Here is a 19,723-nt window from a genome sequence, read left to right on the forward strand (position 1 = left end):
GGGACACTTAGCTTTAAAAATAGTGTTGACCTTATGAAAAGTCCCCTGAATGGGTTGTTGGGACTCCCCAGGGTTCTCATACTTTGGAACCTGCAGCCCTATTGCCGTTACTTCAGGAAATAATGTTTCAGACAGATCAGTCACATTAATAAGTACGGTTCCTCTGCAGGAACAAGAAGGAGCCAGACATGAATCCAGAAAAGTGCCATGGGCTGTTAGAACATATACTTGATTGATCACAATTACCGTCACCCATCTAGCCCTTCCTGTCGGTGAACATAGTTACGTTGTCTCAGCTGACTGGGTAGCCTTGGTGGCAGTGACAGAGGAAGAGAAGAGGAGGGTTATTAAACTGGCGTGGTCTGAATGTTTGAGGACAGGAGGAATGTGATGTTTCAGTGAGCAGATTTGATATCCAGACACAACTTTGTATCTGGGAAATGAAAGAAATAATTGTTCTTGGACTAAGAACTAAAACTTGAAAAAACGTCTAGACTGGAGGTTAGAGAAGAGAATGCCGTGAGTCTCAGTGGAGAGATGGGCGAGAGCTTCATATTTATCAAAGATGAAGGTTAAGTGCACAAAACCCTGCCCTCGAGTTCCTATTTTCATGTTCCTTTCTTCCGTAGGTATTAACTCTCTGATAGCAAACAACATCTACGAGGCCGCCTATCCTCTTCATGACGTAAGTACGCTTCTGGTGGCTGGCTCTCTCCAGTCTTCCAACACATGAAAACCACAGATGACAGGGCTGGGGGATGGACGCAAGGCAAGGAGGGAGGGAAGGTGACAGCTGTCACCTTGGCTGAATCTGCCCTGCTCGTGACTGACAGTAATCCCTGGTTTGATTTTTGCCAATTGTCTCAAACTGTCTCTCCAGTTATTTCCCTAATGGCAAAATGCACTTGGTTTTATTTCAGCTTCCCCTACACTGTCTACCTTGGTTTAGATGAAAGTGTGTGAAGACAGGCTTGGCACACAAGCAGTTAAAGAGGGGAAGCTGGTGAAGGTGGTGGAGGGTGCTGAGAGGAAAGGCACATACCTGGACGATACACACCCTCACCTGTCCCACCCTCAGATGACTGAGAGTCCCATTTTGTATGCGATAGTGTGCAATTCCTCCCCTTAATGTGCAAGTGAACATTGTCAGATCTTTTTATATATTTCTTTTTAAATTTTAACATTTTTGAAAGCAGTGTTGCAAAATTCCTCATACTATTGTTTGGTAAAGTAAAGAAAGCAGAGGCTGTAATTAAAGTTTCCCTGGGCTGGGGGTGACGGTAAAAATGTCTCGCAGTGCCTCACTCTGACATTGGCCCATATGGTTCATGAAGAACTTGACTAGCCCGTGAGCTTAATGCCCCCACGACTCCACTGGTCACTGACTGGTCACTTTAGTATCTGCCTCCCAGTTGTTCGAAGATGGGGTTCCTGAGGTGGGGGTCCCTGAGTACCTAGAGGAAACTCTCAGATGACAGCTTTCTCCTTGCTGACATCCTTGCTGGGGGCACGCACGAGGGTTGGTTCTGCAGGGGTTTGTGGGGTTCTGTTCTGCAGGGCTGCATGTCACAGGCAGGTCACAGGCAGGGTCCGTGGTGCTTTCATAGCACACACCAGCCCATTTACAGGCATGGGCTCTGCCCTTGCATTTGCTATGAAGAGGCACAGGCTGAGCTCTGAAGCTTCTGAGGGGCGCGTCTTAGTGTGAGCAGCTGTCCACAGGAAACAATGCAAATGTGGGTGACAAAGAACCGGGAACACTCGCCCCTTTGCATGTCATGCTATGACCTTCCTGACATGGGAGTGAAAGGAGAAGATATTAGAAAAGAACAAGAAAACCCGCTTTCTGATGTTGAGAATCCACTGGCCTTACCCAGCGTCCTGTGCTCTCCTGCAGGGTGAATATGACAGTCCGGGCGATGACATGAATGACAGGAAGGTGAGTCAGCCTTTACTCTACCCTGAAGACCACGCAGGGTGGCGGCTGGTGGAGGTTCCTAGATGTCTCTTTGCCTGGGGACCGGTGATGCTGACCACCCCAAACCATTTCCAGTAGCCCCCCACAAAAGCCAGAGGGCCTCCACTGAGAACGGTGGAGAGTCTATAATTGATAGATGGAGAAACCGAGCTCCAGAGAGACTGGACACACCTTGCCCACAGTATCAGGGCCGCGGTAACCAGAGCTGGGCCAGGGACCCCGTGGGCTCTCCAGCCCAGGGAATATGCGCTGTCATCACACTGTTAGCTTTTCTCTTGGTCATTTTCAAGTTTTTCTCTTCGCGTGTGGCCAGTCCCAAGTTAGAGGGGACAGATGTGGGGGTGGGAGACAGGCAGATGCTGGGCATGGGCAGCTGGGATTAGAGGGGGTAGTTAGGGTTGGAGAAGGAGCCTCTTGGAAGGACCCCTGCTGTGCCAGGCACAGCTCCTCACTGCACAGCCCTCTCGTCAGCCGCCACCTCCACCCCACCTGTGTTTCCTGATGCTCTGGAACGTGGGTGTGCTGCCCTCCTCACCATGGCCTGGCTCTGTGAGGATCGCCCAGATTCTGTCGTGGGGACTACCCCATCTGGCTGTCAACCCCTTGTGCCAGCCTCCCTCTCTGCCTCCCCCTGCTTCAGCAACTCTGGTGAGCAGAGGCGAGTGGGCAAGGGTGGGAGGGGTGAGGAATCGAAGTCCAAGGAGTCTCCCTCTCCCCAACTCTGTTGTCTGGAAAATCAGTCATCCCCCAAGTTGCCTTTTGAGCAGCCTCCTTTTTATCCTGCCTATTAGTCCCTGTTATGAAGTGTTAAGTATTAAAAACATAAAAGGTCTTTTCCAGAAATACTGCTGTGATTGCTTACACATGTCTCCTCTCTGCCGGCCCAGGGAATCTGCTGTAGTATTTCGATGTCTTAGCCTCATCTGTTTTCTATCTGATGCTAATAGTCTCAGTGTTTAATTTCCTGAAAAGTCCCGGATCAGATTTAAAGGCAAAGGAGGAAGCATTTCTCCCCACATCACACCTCTCTCACTCCAACGTTTTTCTGTCCTCCCACCCTCTTTAAAGAGTGATTGCCATCCACTGCCCACCTAAGACACCTCCTGCTGGGTGGGTGGCAACCCTAGCTGTCAAGGTGGAGCACTTTACAAGAACATTCCAGAGACTAGCAACGCATAGTAACTCATGGGAGAAATCAACCAACCCTCTGTTATCTCAGGCACAAGAGAGAAGCAAATTGTAGACTCTCCAAAATATCTGCATGTGCAATATTATATAATTATCAACTACAGTGAAAACTTTTTTTTTTAAAGATTTATTTATTTATTTATACAAGCACTGGGTACAGTCAGAAGTGCAGGAGGGTGAGAGAATTCACCAGAGCCAGAGTGGGGAGCAGAGCAGGCAGAAGGACTGAAGTACACTGCTGAGGGGAGCAGCGGGCGGCAGGAGAGGTCTGTTGCGCCATGTGGGACCCTCGCCGGCTGCTGGGGATCGAACTGGTGCTGCAGAGGCCGCGGGCAGCTTCACAGCCCAGCGCTCAACTGCTGCGCCCCCAGGGGAGGCCCTACAGTGAAAACTTTTAACCAAGATTTTCCTCCAAGGAAACAGGCTTCCTCCAGTGGAACTGTTGCCAGCGTGCAACCCAGCTGGGAGGGTGGGCTCAACCTGGGAGGCAGGGAGAGACCAGCCAGGATGGAGCTGCCCTTGGTGGATAATCCCCAAAGTTAGTGCCATGAGGATACTTGTTGAAGGTGGACAAGTGACAACGAGACCCTTTCCTGTGGCTCTTCCTTTGGTTTTCTGGCTAGTCATGGAGTCTGTATTTTTTCTGCCAGGGTCTTGGTTGGGTAAGTAAATGACGCTGTGAAGGCAGATCAGAGAAACCATGAGTGGGAGTGGAAGCTTTTTCTGTCCTTTTGGGTTGGGAAACTGACACCCAGCGAGGAAGGCAGACTGGTTCCTGTGTCCAAAGGTGATTGTCAAGTCAGGACTAAATTCTGCTGAGCTGTGGCAGCCAGGGCTCTGCAGTCACATCGACACAGCTTCTTGTGCCTGGCACAGCCATCCCCACTGCGGCGCTGGGCTCACTTCTAGAATCTCCAAAGTATATAGATGGGTAGGGCCTCAGAGGTATTCTAAAGGAGAAAGAGTACAAACTTCTGAATATATGCAGCTTATTGATTCATTTTTATATTACACCAGCCTAATGCTCTTCAAGGGGGCTGCAGGAGGGATTTGGTTGGTTTCAGGAACATGGAGAGGGTCTGGGACTGCACTGTGGGCAGCTCCTCTGGGTACCTTTGGGGATGATATGCCATCCCGAGTTGCCCATCCTGCCAGCACCTGCAAGTTCTCCTTCACTCTTCCCTACCATGTGTGGCTGATCGCTTGGTCTCCCCGAGGTCCAGGCTCGAGGCAGATCTCCTGCAAGCCCAGAGGCTGCTGAGAATGCCTTTCTTCCCCTCCAGCCTGCCTAGAGCAGTCCTGATGACTCAACCCCAGCCTGGGGCTGGAAGTCTCTCTCCTTTCCTGGAGGGTAATTATGAAGAGGCTCCTTCCCTCTAGAGAACAGGGGTTTCCTACCTTTCTAGTAGGCCAGACAGCCACCTGGGTGTGGATGGGAACCTCCTGGCTGCCAGCAGCCACCTAATTCCATGTCTGCCCAACCTGCCTGGTCTCGAGCACCTGGGGATCTTGCCATGACCATCTCCCAGTGCCACCTGAGTTGCTGGCTTCCCTGCCCACTTGGGGTGGGGGTCACCCAATGCACATCAGAATGTGATTTCCTTAACAGTTTTTAAAACTTGTTATGGATTTTGCAGCTTTTGTAGATTACCCTCTTCCCTGATTGGGGGGTGGGTCATAGTGAAGGAGGTGAAAGGGGCAGTGCTGGCTGGGGTCACCTGCTTTATGACAAGAAAGGCACTTATTTTTGGTTTCACCTGAGCAATAATCTGGCTACCCAGTGTACCTCCTGTCTTTATTAGTGGAGAAGACAGATAGTTGAAGTGGCTTGCCAAAAACTGAATTGGGTCATTGCAGGACGGCTGCCGTGCGGGCCACCCTGTGTCTTGAATATTCTCAGTTGGCCGCCACTGGGCCTTGCTGTCTCACGGTCAGCTGCTCTGAGGAGCCCGGGCCTCAGACAGGCCACAAGCCAAACACACGGCCATGTTCTGACCTTGTGATGGCTTTCACAGTTGGTTCCTTTCCAGTTTCTGATCCATCAGATGGGGTGTTGTCTGTGGGGTGTTGCTTCTCACTAGGAAGGTTTGGGGTCAGTCAGACATGCCTGGAATTACATCCAGGCCTCTGAAATCAGGTTCTGTCTGCTAAGAAGGAGCTTAGATCTCCCCTGTTTGCAAGCTTGAGCAATCAGCAAAGAGGGCCTGGCGTACCTCTAATAGAGGAAGTGGATTTGCAAAGTTCTCTGCATTAGAAGGTTCTAGAGTCTGCAAAGTTAAGGGACTGTGATCAGCCACTGTGACTGTGCTCTTGCATAGTGATGTACCGTGCTAATCCTCATGGGACAGAGCGACAGAGCCTCCAGCATGTGCCTCCCTTCCCCCTGACTGTGAGTGTGTTCTGGACCCTGTAACCTGGAGTATAGCTTGATCCACTTGGTCTCTCACTATGTGTGAGTAAATATTTATAGAGCTAGGAAAGGATCTACTGCACTCTTCACCCCTCTCTCCGCCTCCCCTACCTGATACAGAAGGATGCATAAGCTGGGCTTGGTAGAGCCATGTGGATGTCCAGGGCTAATTATATATCCCTGCCCACACCTGAACTCTGTTTCTCCAGTTCTTGCAGGGACTGCCTGCTGGTCCCCAACTCTGCATACCTTACCCTTTGTGTGCAGCTCAGACAGTTCTCTTATCTCCTCACATATAACCACAATCTGTGTCTGTAGCTAAGTGCTTTGAAGATACCACACTGAGAAAAGGACTTTCTGGATGTTTCTTTCAGCAGGTCTGGGATCCTATTAAGGATCAGTAAAGTTTGTGAGCTTGATGCTCAGTTTGGGCCTGAACTGACTGGACTTCTTGGAACATTTTCAGTTTTCCCCTCTAGGCAGTGGCTGATAGATGTTCCCCAGCTCAGGTTTGAGCTGGACATGTGACTTGGAGAAGAATTTGTTCTGGAGGTGGGAGCCTATGGGGCAGGCAGTGACGTCCCACAGCCCCCGAGGGGGGCTTTGCCCGTATCTCCTGACGTAAGCTGGCCTCCCTTTGGGCCACACATGAAGTCACTGTGACAACCAGGTGCTGGGGAGTCCAGGCTTGGCACTGGGGAGAGGTAATAAACCCAAGGGAGTAGAGTCACCCAGGATGTGGCTGGGGGTGGGGAGGAAGATGTAATAATAATAAGATGTGGAGGAGCCCCCTGCCTGGGACAGGCCACAGGGATCTCATGAATGTAGATCTCCCTTTACCCATCAGGCTCTGCGTGCCTCCTTTCTGTATTCAGCTCTCCTCCTTTGCAAGTGGGCATGCTTTGCTCTTTCAGGGTTGATGTAGTTTCTGGTTCTATTTTGTGATTGTTGGGGGTATATTTCCATTATGGAGGAATGCCAGTTCTCATCTCAGTTTTAATATTATGTCTCTAAATTTCTTAGCGAGAAGTATGGCTTTCTGTAGAGCTGATGTTCCTCTGGAGGTCCAGAATTCCTAAGGACAGTAGGTTCTCCTTGATGGAATTCCTTGTGAATTCTCTGTGCTGTCTGAGAACATGATGTGTCAGGAGGAGAAGGACCGTAACAGGATAGCAATTGTGAGGCCAGACGTAGCATTTGATCATGTGCTATTGCCTGCTTAGCACTGCTGTCTACATGATGTCTGATGACGGCCTAGTCCCAACTTCCTGCATTTACTGGTGGATGATCTGTGAGCCCCCTGGCCAGGTAGTCTGCCCCTGGACTTAGACACAAGTTTTATCCACATGCCAGTTTTGCCGAAGTTGCTGGAAAGCATCACGAGATGTCTGGCCTGGTACATTTGCTTTACCGTTTCCTCCCTGAACCTCTAGAATATGTTCCACTCAAGTTTCGTCACCACCACTCCACCAAACAGCTCTGATCTAGGTCATCAGTGACCAGTCAAGTCACTGCATCCAGCAATCTCTCCCCCATTCTCGTCTGACCTCATGCATAGCAGTGTTTGACACAGTTAGGCCTATTCTTCTCACGGCAACCCGTCATCCTTCGGTTTCCAGGACTTCACACATTTCTGGTTTCCTTCCACACTGCCGGCTGCTCTTCTGACCCACCTGGCTGTTCTCTATCCCTTGACCTCCATACATGTGACCACCTAGGACCTAGACCTCAGGTTTCTTCTCTGTTCTCTTGGCGATTGCATCCAGAGTTTACTGGCATTACAGATTTTCTCTGATACTCCCCAATTTACATCTCTCATCTGGACTGTCCTCCCTCACTGTCCCCACATGGCTACCTAGAGCACCTTAAATGCCTGGGTCTCAGACTGAACTCAGCTCCAGTCGTCCTGACCTTTCTTTCCAGTCAGTGAGCTTCTTTCCCTTTCAGTAAAGGGAGCTGCCATTTACCCAGTTGCTCAGATCAAATTCTTGTCTTCTCTCCCCCCACATCCAATCCAACAGTAAATCTTGACTCTATCTTTAAAAGATAAGCAGAATCCACCACTTTGAATTAATTCTCCCACAGCTCCTATGGCTCAGACCACCATCCTCTCGAGACTGGATCACTACCACAGACCCTCCTCCTGTGCCTGCTCAGTCTGTGCTTCACACGCCAGCCGGACTAAACTACTTACAATCTAAGTCACTTCTCACCCCCTCACCACCCCCATGGTTTCCTCAAGGTCCAAAGATTTCTGCATGGCCGCAAGTCCCTCGGTGATCTGCCACCTCAGTTCTTCCTGCTATCATCTTCCTTGATTCGGCCACCCTGCTCCCCTGTTCTTCCTAGAACACACCACATGCACTTTCTCAAGGCCTTTGTGCAGAAAGAGTGTTCTTCTGCCTGGAACATGCCCTGATTTCCTTCTCTAGTGTCTCAACTCAGGGTCACCTAATCAGAGTGGCCTTCCCTTGCCAGCCTATCTAAAATAACAACCCCCCACTCCCTTCATCACATTCTACTCCTTACCTTGGTTTATTTTTCTTCATGGCATTTATGAATTTTCATATTTATAAAATGTTCATATTCATCTCCATGTACCCAGGTGTAAACTCTATGATGACCATGACTTTGTGTGTTTTCCAGTATGTCCAGGTCTAGCGCATACTAGATGTTCAATAAATATTTGTCAAATGTGTAAATAAATGAATACCAGGGTTCATTTTGCTGGATTAGGCAAGATAGAGGAACAAAAAGGAGGGACTAGGAATGCTAGGTGTAGCACTGCCCAGCATGGCAAAGATCAGTGTATAATTTGGCAAGAAGTCAATTTCTATAGCCTTCTGTCTTTGGCTATCTCCCATGTGGTGTCTCAAGAGATTTCTCCTAAAAGCTGAGCTTTGGGTATATACAATGTCGACCCACTAAGGTAGACATAAAAAGAGAAATACTTGCTTTCCTCTAGCTCTAATGTTTTCCCCTATTTTTCTTGTTTAGCTGCTGTATCAGGAATGGGCACGCTATGGAGTGTTTTATAAGTTTCAACCTATTGACCTCATCAGGTAAGAAGTGGGAGTGGACTCTTGGCAGGATTCTGGAGATGTGAATCCTGAAAGATAGTCTGTCAGCCCTTTTGGACCCTGCCAGTCTGTTGATCAATCAGAGGGATCTGCTTTTCTAGATTGGATGATTTTCTCGGCCTCAAGGGTGGGGAAGGAGCTCAGGGGCGGAGGAAGGGTGGCGGCCATGTGGGTAGCAGGCACTGCAGATGGGTCTCCTGTGACTTCCAACATGAGGCCAGCAGCCTGCGGTCTCTCTGTCCCTGCCTGATTCTAGGAAGGGGTGAATGGAGCTATGATCTTCTTCTTTCCTTCACAATTGGCCTTGTGAAGCATCTCGGTGAAGCAGATCCTTGGATTATATCCAGGTGGCCACTCAGTGTGGACCAAGAAAAAGAAAGATCTGGCAGATTTCATGGGACTAGCTAGCTCACCTGAATGGGAATGTGGACCTTTTATGGCTTCTCCAGAGGAGTGGGGTGAGGAGGCTGGGTTCTGCAATCTCTCACTTCAGTGCTGCTCCTAAAATGATGTCCTGTTCCTTGGTGTCCTGGAAATTCCCCCAACATCTGTAGAACATTGGTAAAAAGCCCTTTGAAAGAACTTACTAGAAGCCATAGTTCTGACCAACTTCAAATGAATAGAAGGTTCTAGAAATTCACAGGGCTCTTAAAGCCCATTCTCCTCCTGCTGGGATGTTGGGGGGGCAACACTGTAAAGTGGGGAAGCCCTGGACTACACTGTACAGAAGGGGTTCTCATCCAGGCCTGACAACCTTGGGCAAGTCTCATTCTCTCTGGTCTTCAGGAGGCTGTTATCCTAAACCGGGCTGTTATCCTAAACCCTCAGTTTAGCGACCTGAGGAGTCTGTTCGGGGCTTTGGTGATGCATGTTCGACAGGTAAAGATGGAGATTTTAGGCCCCTTGACAGACACAATGGACTTACTGCCACATGGTTGCTGTGACTCTTCTGATGGGCTAATTAATCAGCCGGCGAAGACAGAGTGTGTTCCTGGCTGATGGCCCTGGGCTGGGCTTGTGAGAGGGGCAGCGGCCAGCAGGACTGACTCCAGAGGGAGGAATTCCAGCTTCTTCTTGGAAGAAGAAAGCAGGCGGGGGCCCCAGTTTGGCCAGGTTCACCTCCCACATGGAGCTGTGACGCCCTCCCAGGGAACTGGGAGCTGGTTGGATGTCTCTTGACGGCAGGTGTTTGTTCCAGCTGAAGACCGTAGCCAAAGCGCTCAGGTTGGGGAGCAGGGCCACGGGTGCCGGTAACTGGGGCTCCCTCATGAGGAGCCTCCCTTTCCCTGGCTGCCTTTTATGAGGCCCAGGCCACCTAGACTGTTCTTTGGGCCACACCAAGACTGCTTCCTCCTTGCTTGGTGGACTTTGTCCTCTCTGCATCTCCAGTGGCCACCCACACTGTCGCTGATCTGCTCTAACTACTCATTCATGTCTTAAAAATAAGATTTACAAAAAACAAGCCTCCCTACCAAAGAACCCTGTCTTTCCTCAGAGATGTCAGGTGACTGGCTGCCAGTAAGTGGGAATGCTCCAGTTTGCACTCAGTTTGGCCACCAAGGCAGCCTCACCTGCAGGGGAAGAATGGCTTTTGGAGCAGAGCCCCGCGCTGGGGCCTGCAGGTCCCGAGCCCCAGAGCTTGAATCTGTCTAGACGGGGCCACCTCTGCTGCAAGCTGAGGTGTGCACTGTTCCTCACAGATCAGAGGGTGCAGAGTTTCCCCCGGCCCCTGGGCAGAGCCAGTGGTGTGGCCAGGATGGGGCTGGCTGGAGTCTCCAACCTCTTGGGACATAGGCTGGAGGTGAGGGAATGGGGCAGTGGGTGTGTAAGGGCTGGGGGAGGGGGGCTCTTGTCTCCCTACTGGATTAAGAGCTCTCTGACCCCAGGGAACTGCTGGAGAGAAAGTGACATCGTGAGAAGTAGTGGTGACTGAGGAAAGGGGCAGGACTCTGGCAGGCAAGCAGGACAGGGAAGTTGAGAGCAGGCACCTGGAGGGCTGGCAGGGAGGACAGCCGGTGGGGAATGCGGGCTTTGCTACCCACACTCCCCCCAAGCCCATTTCACTCTGCCTTCCAGGAGGCTCATCTCACCTTTCTGGTTCTGTCAAAGTCACCTCCTCCTTCCTCCTCCTCATCATCTGTCCTCTCTCATCCCCACCCCCCGAAACAAAGTTCTGTGGGTGATTTTCTGTGTCACTTCTCTCTGCCACTTCTCACCCTGTGTGAGGCCCTCTCGAAGCAGAGACCAGCCCGTGTCCAGGGGTGTGCTCCGTGGCTGACCTACTTACTGATGGGCTGTGCTCTCTGTGCCTCAGTAGAAATTGTACCCTAATAGACTGCTCGGAAAGACGCTCAGAGCAGGGGTCTTACATAAGTGGCGTAGGATCATCTGCGTAAATGTCTCCTGAGGCATTTTCCTATTTCCTTGGCCCTTAGCTCATTTCCAACACTGAGTTTTCGTTCCTCCCATGGAGTCAGAGTGCTCATTGCTTACCAGTCATCTGGAACATTCTAAAGCATTGAGAAGTGGCAGGAGATGTGTTTGCATTCTGAAAGCCCCTGGACTGCTTATCCTTCCCCTCCTGCAGGCCTTCAAACCTAAGGTTGAGATTTGGGGTTTGTGGTTCCTTTCTCAAGTGTTGAAAGTGGACAGAGGGCCACAAGATGCCCTTCCCTGCACCCCGGCCTGGTCTCCTCGTGCTGCACTGTCCTTCCTGTCCAGCAGGCTGCACTGTGAGACCACTCATGGTCCTCTCCCCGCCGGCCGGGCTCTCAGCCCCACGCTACCTTTGCTCTGTCATGCTCAGTGCTGCAGGTCTGAGCCGAGTCTGTGTGTATGTGTGTAACAGTTGCTTGCAAAGTTCTCGAAGGAGTGGTCTAGCTGGGGCCCATTTTGCAGTAGATCCTTCGGGGCCTCCCGCCCAGCGGCACTAGGCCCTGGCAGAGACATGGTTTGTGACAAGATGATGGGGAAAATGATGCCTGGGCTGAAGGGAGTGATTCTCCCATTGGCTTGGGAATCTTTAGGGGATCCTTGCAGCTAGAGAAGTTGATTCTTCCTGCGCTACTCAGGGTGAACACCCCAACATCCTGGTAGGGAATCTGCCTTTGTTTTCTGGGAGTCTGGGACTTTTGCACATGTCCACGTGTGACCCCACATCAGCCAAGGCCGTGACCTTCCTTTTCACTAAAATCAGGGCCTGCCCACAAGCTGATTTTCTCAGGTTGGAGGTTTTGATGGGGATGAGACAAAAACAATTGGCGTTAAGCATTCCGAGTTTGATTAACACCTACTATATTTTGCCTAAGTTGATGTAAAAATTTTATTTTTAAGCATCTTGCGCTCCCTGCCCATGACAGTCTGAGGAGGAGGGGGTCCAGACATCCACCTGGCTTGGGGGGTGGTGGCAGCTAGGAAATTCACCAAGGGGACGAATGCTCGGGCAGTTTTTGCTATGTGAGGAGCACACCCTGGACAAAGGTGAATGGTTCTGTTCCTTCCTGCCTCTTTCAGCAATGGCTACTTCACGAGTAAGTCTTTCTAGAAATCAGACCCTGGCTTGAAGCCTGACCATGTGGCAAATCAGAGCTCTCTTCGAAATGCTCTGCTTTGAGAAATGAACAGCTTCAATAGTGACCTGAGAGTGATATCCGGGGGGTGGCACCCTCTCAATAGCTTTTGGGTGTCATTTATGGGCAGCAAGAGTGTGATTGTGCCCACACTGCTACACAGTCCTGCCTTCTTAGACGCCTGGCCTTCTCCAGCCCTGCCCATGCAGGCCTATCCAGAACCCTGGTGTCTCAGGAGTTCACCTTCCCTCCTCCTGCCATCCCACAGAAGCTCTTGTCCTGGCCAGTGTGCAGGATGACCACTTCTCAGTCCCCACTTCTGCCCTGCTGAAATGTGACCCATCAAATCCTCCAGAAGGGAGCCAGAGGAGGCCACATTCTTCCTTAGGAGTTTAGGAGAGCACTGTCCACAGCTGCTTTGGGGGAGGGAACTAAGAGGAAAACAATGTTGATCAATGGGTGATTAATTATTTCCTGAGCCCTGCTGCCTCCTAGATCCTTCCCTTGGATTTATAGAGGCAATTCAGCTCAACGCAGTAAACATTTAATGATGCTTACAATGAGCAAGCCTCTCAACAAGCTCAGCAGCCTGGGGAGTGCAGCAGTAAATAAGGTGGAGTTTGCGCCCTTAAGGACCTAGTATTTATGTGGGGAGACAGATGTGTGCAATGAGGGCTGGGTGAAATGAGGGCTTGTAAGGATTCCAAGTGGAACACGACAGTAAGGACAACTGATGAAGAGTAATTGCTACTGGCAGAATAAGGGAAAACTTCCTGGAAGAGGGGGGCACTTGAATTAGAAACACTGCTCTCTAAAGTCAGTGGTTAAAGTTTCTGAACGTGCCTTTGGCAGCCTGAGTGATCCTGTATCTTAATCCTGTTTAGACTGATAGTGATGGCCAGAAATTACATGGACCCCGATCAGGAGGATTAGGGATGCTCAGGTGAAGAGCTCAAAGCGCAGATATCCCTGGTTGGGCTGTGCACCTACCTGGTCTATTTTCCTTGCTCTGTCCTCTAAGTGAGCAGAGATCCAGGTTTGGAAGGAGGTGAGTATGGTGAGCTCCTATGTGGGATAGGAGGCTGAAGAGAGATGAAATGTGGGACTTGCACTGTGGTCTTTACACAGCTCTCAGCATTTGAAGTGTTGGCTTTGGCTGAGAAACACTTTATAATGTAGAAACAAATACTGTCTCTTGGGCCTGAAGAATAACTTTCTTTTATCACTGAGGGTGTGGGGCAGAGTAGACAGAGAAAAGCAGGCAGTAGCTGGTTAGGGCAAGGCAAAAGCAGAGATAATGTTCTCTGGTACTACATTCTGGCCCATGTTATAGGTCAGGAAGTAACCTGGGCTGTTTCTTAAATGTACCTGTGGAAAGGCTCTCACTTCCCCTACCAAGTGACATGCACCTCACTCTGCACCCTCCAGGAGGCGAGACTGTTGGCTGTGGCTGACCGTGGACATGGGGATCGCATACAGTGCTCACAGCTTAAGTCTAAGACTGTACCCAGGGTCATGTTGGCCTGAATGTGGCCTCCAAAGCCCCAGAACAACCTGCCATAGATGGTGACTCTTGTTTCCAGTCAAACATTTTATCTTCCTTTCTGTAATATCAAACATAGTACAGATGGTGGATTCCAAGGTTCCAGGAGGCTATACCTTCCCCATGGTTGTCCTGAAGCCTGTGGGCAAAGCTGGGGAAAGACTCAGCCTCTTGGCTCACCGCTCATTGCCTCCTTGTTTCTCTTATGTCATGTCCTGTCTCCTTGGGAGAAAGGGAAGCTGATGTGAGTTTGAACTTAGAAGGCAAGGTATGTATTTTGTGTCCCCATGACCCCTATGTGCAATAAACAATAAACTCAGTTTGAACTCCTGGGACTAACCCCTGGCATATCACAGAGGCGGAAGGAACTTGGGGTTGGGCACCTCAATGCCCAGGCTTGAATGAAGGTATGAGGACTTCCTTGCATAGAGCATTCCTTTAGCAAATGCCCAGCCTCCCCTGTGCTGTTCTTGTCATAGGACGAGCCTGGGCCAGGGCAGCTTGTTTGTTTGTTGGACATTTCTAGCCATTGGAAATGGTCATGGAACCAGAGCAAGGACCCTGCCACCTTCCTCCCTTTGATTCCAGTTCTGCTCCCCTGTGACCCATGCTTGCAGGAGTACCTTGCTGTGTAGTTCGGTGCTTTAAATATTTGAAATTAGCTGTTGTGTCCGTAAGAGTTCTTGTGTACCTGAGCTTTCTTTCCTTCATGCAAAAGGCTGCTGGTCCTTTCTGAATGTCCTCATGTGACTCAGGCCCTCAGACAGCCTCTGCATCGTGACCATGCTGCTCCGGACTCACTGGCCTGGAGGCGCAGAGTGGGCCCTTCTGCCCACCTCCTGCTCTAGAAAGTTGACATGATTCTATCCTGACATGTGTCAGACTCTTGTGCTGGGAGTCAAGAGATAAAAATAAGCATGACACCATTTCTCAAAGGGGCTTAAGTTAAAAGTGAAGGTTCCAGACTTGTGCATGACCAATGGGTTTTTCTGAGAAATGCAGAGACAAATTTATAGAGAATATTTACAGGCAGTAGCTGTGAGACTATAGAAAAACAGTATATGAAAAAGATCATCAGGGAAATTCACCCCAAACTAGTTATCTGTGTTGATGGGCTTAGGGGCACCAGTTGTGCCTCAAGCAAAATGATTGGGGGTGACTAACTCTTTCTAGAAACATCCATGTGATAAGCTGCACTCCAGAAAATTCTGAGAAAATATCACATCACTTAGGGATTTAACCAAATGACAGTCACTTCTCACATGTGTGCAAGTCAGGTGGTCACACCTAAAATAAAACTCAGTCAGGTTGCAAATCTGTCAGGGGAGGAAGGGAAAATGATGTGAATAAGGTTGGGAGAGGCAGCCAACTCCATCTCCTTTGGGCTGGGAGCAGTGGGTTATGAAGAGAAAACTCAGTTTTTTTTAAATTTCTATTTATACATACAAGAGCTGGGTACAGGCCAAAGATGAGGGAGGGTGAGAGGATTCACCAGAGACAGAGTGGGGAGTAGAACAGGCAGACTGACTGAAATACACTGCTGAGGGGAGCAGCGGGCGAGACAGGAGAGGTCTGCTGCACCATGTGGGTTGTTCCCTGGGTGGCTGGGGATCGAACTCATGCTGCAGAGGCTTCGGATTGCCTCATAGTGAGGTGCTTAACCCCTTGTGCCATGAGGGAGGCCCGAGAAAACTCAGTTTTAACTTCAGCTTCATTATCACTCGCTTCAATATTTGGGTGAGCCTTGCTTGCCTGAACCTCAGTTTCCTCTGCTTTGAAGAGGGGATTGTAGCATTTGTCCTGCCTGGCCCATGATAATCATTGTGAAGGTCACGATAAAGGGTTACATAGATACTGGGGGTTAAGCAAAGCTATTATATATTTCCTCCTGGGGGGGGGGGATAGTATTTCCTAAACTAGCGAAATTCTATATAATTCTTCAGCTCAAGAATTTTAACTAATACTGCAAAGTCATAAGACTATGTTTTTATTGTAACTCAACACACAGTAACAAGGCCCTTCACACGGGTGTTCCACGTGTCCCCTGGAGGCTCTGAGAAGTGGGGATTCTTCCCTCCACTTTGCAGATGGGGAGACTGAGCTCAGTGAGACAAGGAGTTACCCAGAGCCATAGGCCAGGCCATCTGGGATTCAAATCCAGGCCTGTGTGACTCCAGAAATGATGCAATCCCCTTTGTCATGTGGCTGAAGGTGACACAGAGCTCCCTCCAGCTGAGTGTCAGGCGAGCTGGGTTTCGAGCTAGCTAGTGTTAATCCTTCCAATTACCCATCTCCAAGGGAAGGCTGGTGCCGTCTGCCATAAGCGAGCTCACCACCCCAGTCACCCTTGCTCTGCCCAGGGGTCACTGTTCTGAACTTTCCTCAGTGCCTTGCTGGAGTGATGGGTTGCTCTCAGGGTCTGCTGAGCTGGGTCGACTTGGTTCAGTTGTATGTTAAGTGACCCCAGATCGCCATGTGTTTTATTTCTCATTTCAAATTTTTTATGGCCTTTGTTTCTTCTAACATCTTCCATGTTCTCAGATTGTCAGCTGTCACTTCTTGCTTTTGTCAACCGTGTAGCTTCCCTGCAGATTCCAGTTTGCTGTTCTGTCTCAGTTGCAGGCTTAACATTCGACAGCCAAGCAGGTTAGCGTGGGGCCCCAGGTGAGACTCTCCACAGCCTGTCCCTAGGCCTGGCTCCTGTGAGGTGTGGGATTATGTTGAGGACTGACTTGTCATGGAAACACCTTCTTTTTATTTCCCAGTGACAGTGAAATAATGTTTCTGAAGCTAAGAAGGCTTCAGAATGGGCCCAGACTGAGTCTGACAGAGCAAGTGTCTTCGACATGAAGAGCTGCAGTTTATGCTCCTTGCTTATTTGGGGAGGTCATGAGCAGCCTAAACTGTCGAAAATTGTTCTTAAAATAGAGCTCAGAGTATGTTAATAATGCAAGAGTTGGTCCCACATCACGGGTCTACTGGACACAGAGCTTTGTCTTGGGGGTATCAAGGCAACAGTAGGGGAGATGGGAAGCCTGGTGTGTAGTGCCAGCTCCCAGTAGAACTTGTCACTGAAGTCACAGCTGTAAAGTGGCACCAGTAGTAACTGCTACACACAGCTATGCTGGAAGGACCCGGGGCAAGTGGTGGAAGGTTTGAGGAATGGGCTGTCAACTGGCTTTCATGGGGTTGATGAGAAAAAAATGAGATTAGTGGCGCAGGTGAGTTTTGAGTAGAAAGCAGAGACTTGAAGGAGAGAAACATGGTTGAGAGATTTGTAAGACTCGGCTTAAAGCATCGTTGGACAGGGGATGCTGAAAGAAGGAGACAACCAAAGAATGGATTGAGTCCAGAGAAGACTGAGAGGAAGCCTTGGGCTGTGGAAAGTGGTTGGAGGAAACTTTTCCACTGAGGAAAGTTTAGAGGGATCACGTTGGCAAGAGCAAAGGTGGTTTCTGTGGAACTTGGGCTGGTGGCAAAACAGAGCTTACAGGGTTCCAGGACTGTGGACTCCTTGCTCTGAGGTGAGCCTGGCCACATTGGGGTTCAGTTTCTCACTCATCTTCTCTGCTAGTGAACTTTGTGCAAGTCATCCAGCTCCTCCTGACCTGGGATGGCTCCTCTTTTTGAGAGAGAAAGAGGGAGAGAGAGAGGGAGAGAGCGAGAGGGAGCGAGAGAGTGCAATCTTTTCCTCTTCCCCAGGAAACTCACAGGATGCTGATGGCAGGTGCAATCCCATCTGTGGGGGTCAAGGGCCTCAGGTAGATCTAAGGTACTGATCTCGCCCTAAAAGGGGAGGGAACGAGCATGTGGCTGAGTTACCATGGACACGGCCCAACTGTTTGATCCCATGTGCCACAGTTTCACCACGTGTCTCTGGAACCCCCAAACTCCCCATTCCTGCTAATGATATTCCCTTGAGTGATGTTCTCCACCCACACCACATGGGTATGTAACCAACATAAACAGAAAACGTCTTGACACATTGAATAACATCGGTGGAACACACGTTACAACAACCACCGCAAGATAGCTAAATTTAATTAGCCCGGCACGCCCAGGCTTCCGCACAGGCACATGCCTCTGTTTTAGAAATGGAAAACCACAGCATTTTGTGGGTCTGGAAGTCACAGACATGAGCAAACAAAACAAAATGCAAAACTTCAAGATTCCTGCCTGGGAGGACGATTGTTCTCAGGGATGTCCTTGGGATTATCTCAAGGAATTCAAAGATGCCTGAAGCTGGGCAGCTGCCAAGCTTGCTGTCTGCCCCGGTGGAATGATTGAGGTGGAAGGGGAGGCGGGTCTTGGCCCAAAGCAGGGGCTCAAGGAACCCTGGATGTGGTTCTGGGCCCCAGAGCTGTGGTTTTGGCTTCATGGGCTTCTTTCATAGCCCCCATACTTAACTGAAACACAGTCAGGAGAGACACAGAGGGCATTAGAAGACTGGGGTTTTGATCTTTTTATTTGGATATTTTAGTCTGGAGGAAAGTAAGGAAAATGGCTTAGTGTCCTCCTATTAGCAGTTCTGACAAAATGGCAGTATTTCCCTGTGCTGATATTCTGCTCAGTCCTTAGCCTTGGGCAGGAAGACATGGATCAGCTCTACAGTAAGATGTCTCCTTATCCCACTCAGGGGCGCTCAGCCTTCTGGAAACCTCACCTTGCCCTGTGTATAATCCTCTACCTATGATCATTCCTTTCACTCTTGGAGGTATTCTGCTTACCATGGTCTCCTTCCCTTCCTGCCCAAATCCTGTGTGGTCATCACCTGCTTTGCATATATGAGCCCTTCACTGAGGGTTTAACATCTGAGGATGATCAGGTTGATCCCTCAGAGGATCCAGCAGCTAACCAGAAGCATTTCTGGGGGTGGAAGACAATGTGAAAGAAATGAGGTAGAGCCCCTAAATCCAACCCCTCCCCATTTAGTTGGAGCTGGGAAGAAGACTCAATACTTTGGGGAGAGATTTAAGGGAACAGACAAGTGGGTTCAATTTAATCCAGTATATTCACTGAGTGCCCTCTCTGTGTCAAGCACTGTTTTAAATGATGAACAGGGTAGATATGAACTGACCTTGGGTGATTAGATGATTTATCTTATACATTTTTCAGAGTACAAGTGAAGATTATTAATAGTGTAATAGTCAGGTACTGTCATAATACTGCTGCATAACAAGCGACCCCCCAAATCAGCAGTCATTCATTTTTCTTGTTCATGTGTCTGCAGGTTGAGTGGATATGCTCTGCTTCAAGCTGAGGGTTGGCTCTAGGCTTTAGACTGTGTTCAGGTTTCCATAGGTCTCCACATTCTGCTTAGGTCAGAAGCTACCCGGACCATGTTCTTCTCATGGTGACTCAGAAGAGCATGGGGTGAGGGGTGGAAACAGGCAAAACTGCCCTCATACCTGCTGGCATTCCATTGATCAAAGCAAGGCACATAGCCAAGCACATATCCTGGGAGCTGGAAAGTGTACTCTTTCTTAAGGGGAGAGGATCTAATATTAGGTGACTACCCATCCATCCTGCCACACTGAGATACCAGGTATAAACCAGGAGAAGATCTGGATCTCACTCCCCCTATCTGCCCACATGGTACTTATGATCTAGGAGATAATGAATAATGAATTGTGTGACATGGGTTACAGTGGCGCTACAGATACTGGGCCTCTAACCTAGTTGGAGAGAAAGTGACATTTAAACTAAGATTTGGTGAATGAGGAAAAGCACATGTGAGCTAAGTGAAGATAGGGGAATAGTGATCACAGCTAACATCATATGGTATTTCCTGTGTGCTGGCCACTGTTTCAGTCCTTTGTAATTGCTAACTCACAGTGACCCTTTAAGATAGATTCCATTTTTCTCATTTTACACATGAGGAATTGAGACACAAAGAGGTAATTGTTAGTAGTTATACAACTAGTATATAAGAGGTAATATTTGAACTTCCAAGTC

At 49.5% G+C, this 19,723-nt stretch overlaps 1 protein-coding gene across 2 annotated transcripts in view; it reads left to right on the forward strand.

Moving 5' to 3' along the window:
• The window catches only part of ANO2 (anoctamin 2), a gene marked incomplete at both ends in the record, with an annotated part of 266,883 nt that overhangs the window by 83,596 nt on the left and 163,564 nt on the right, over positions 1–19,723 (forward strand). For both annotated transcript variants that reach the window (XM_084255831.1, XM_084255830.1), the window contains 3 exons: positions 630–685; positions 1,898–1,939; positions 8,574–8,638. In XM_084255831.1, the coding sequence (XP_084111957.1) occupies positions 630–685; positions 1,898–1,939; positions 8,574–8,638 (163 nt within the window). The remainder of the gene's footprint in view (positions 1–629; positions 686–1,897; positions 1,940–8,573; positions 8,639–19,723) is intronic.

Source organism: Talpa europaea (genome assembly GCF_964194135.1).
Source record: "Talpa europaea genome assembly, chromosome: 15".
Classification (NCBI taxonomy): Eukaryota; Metazoa; Chordata; class Mammalia; order Eulipotyphla; family Talpidae; genus Talpa; species Talpa europaea.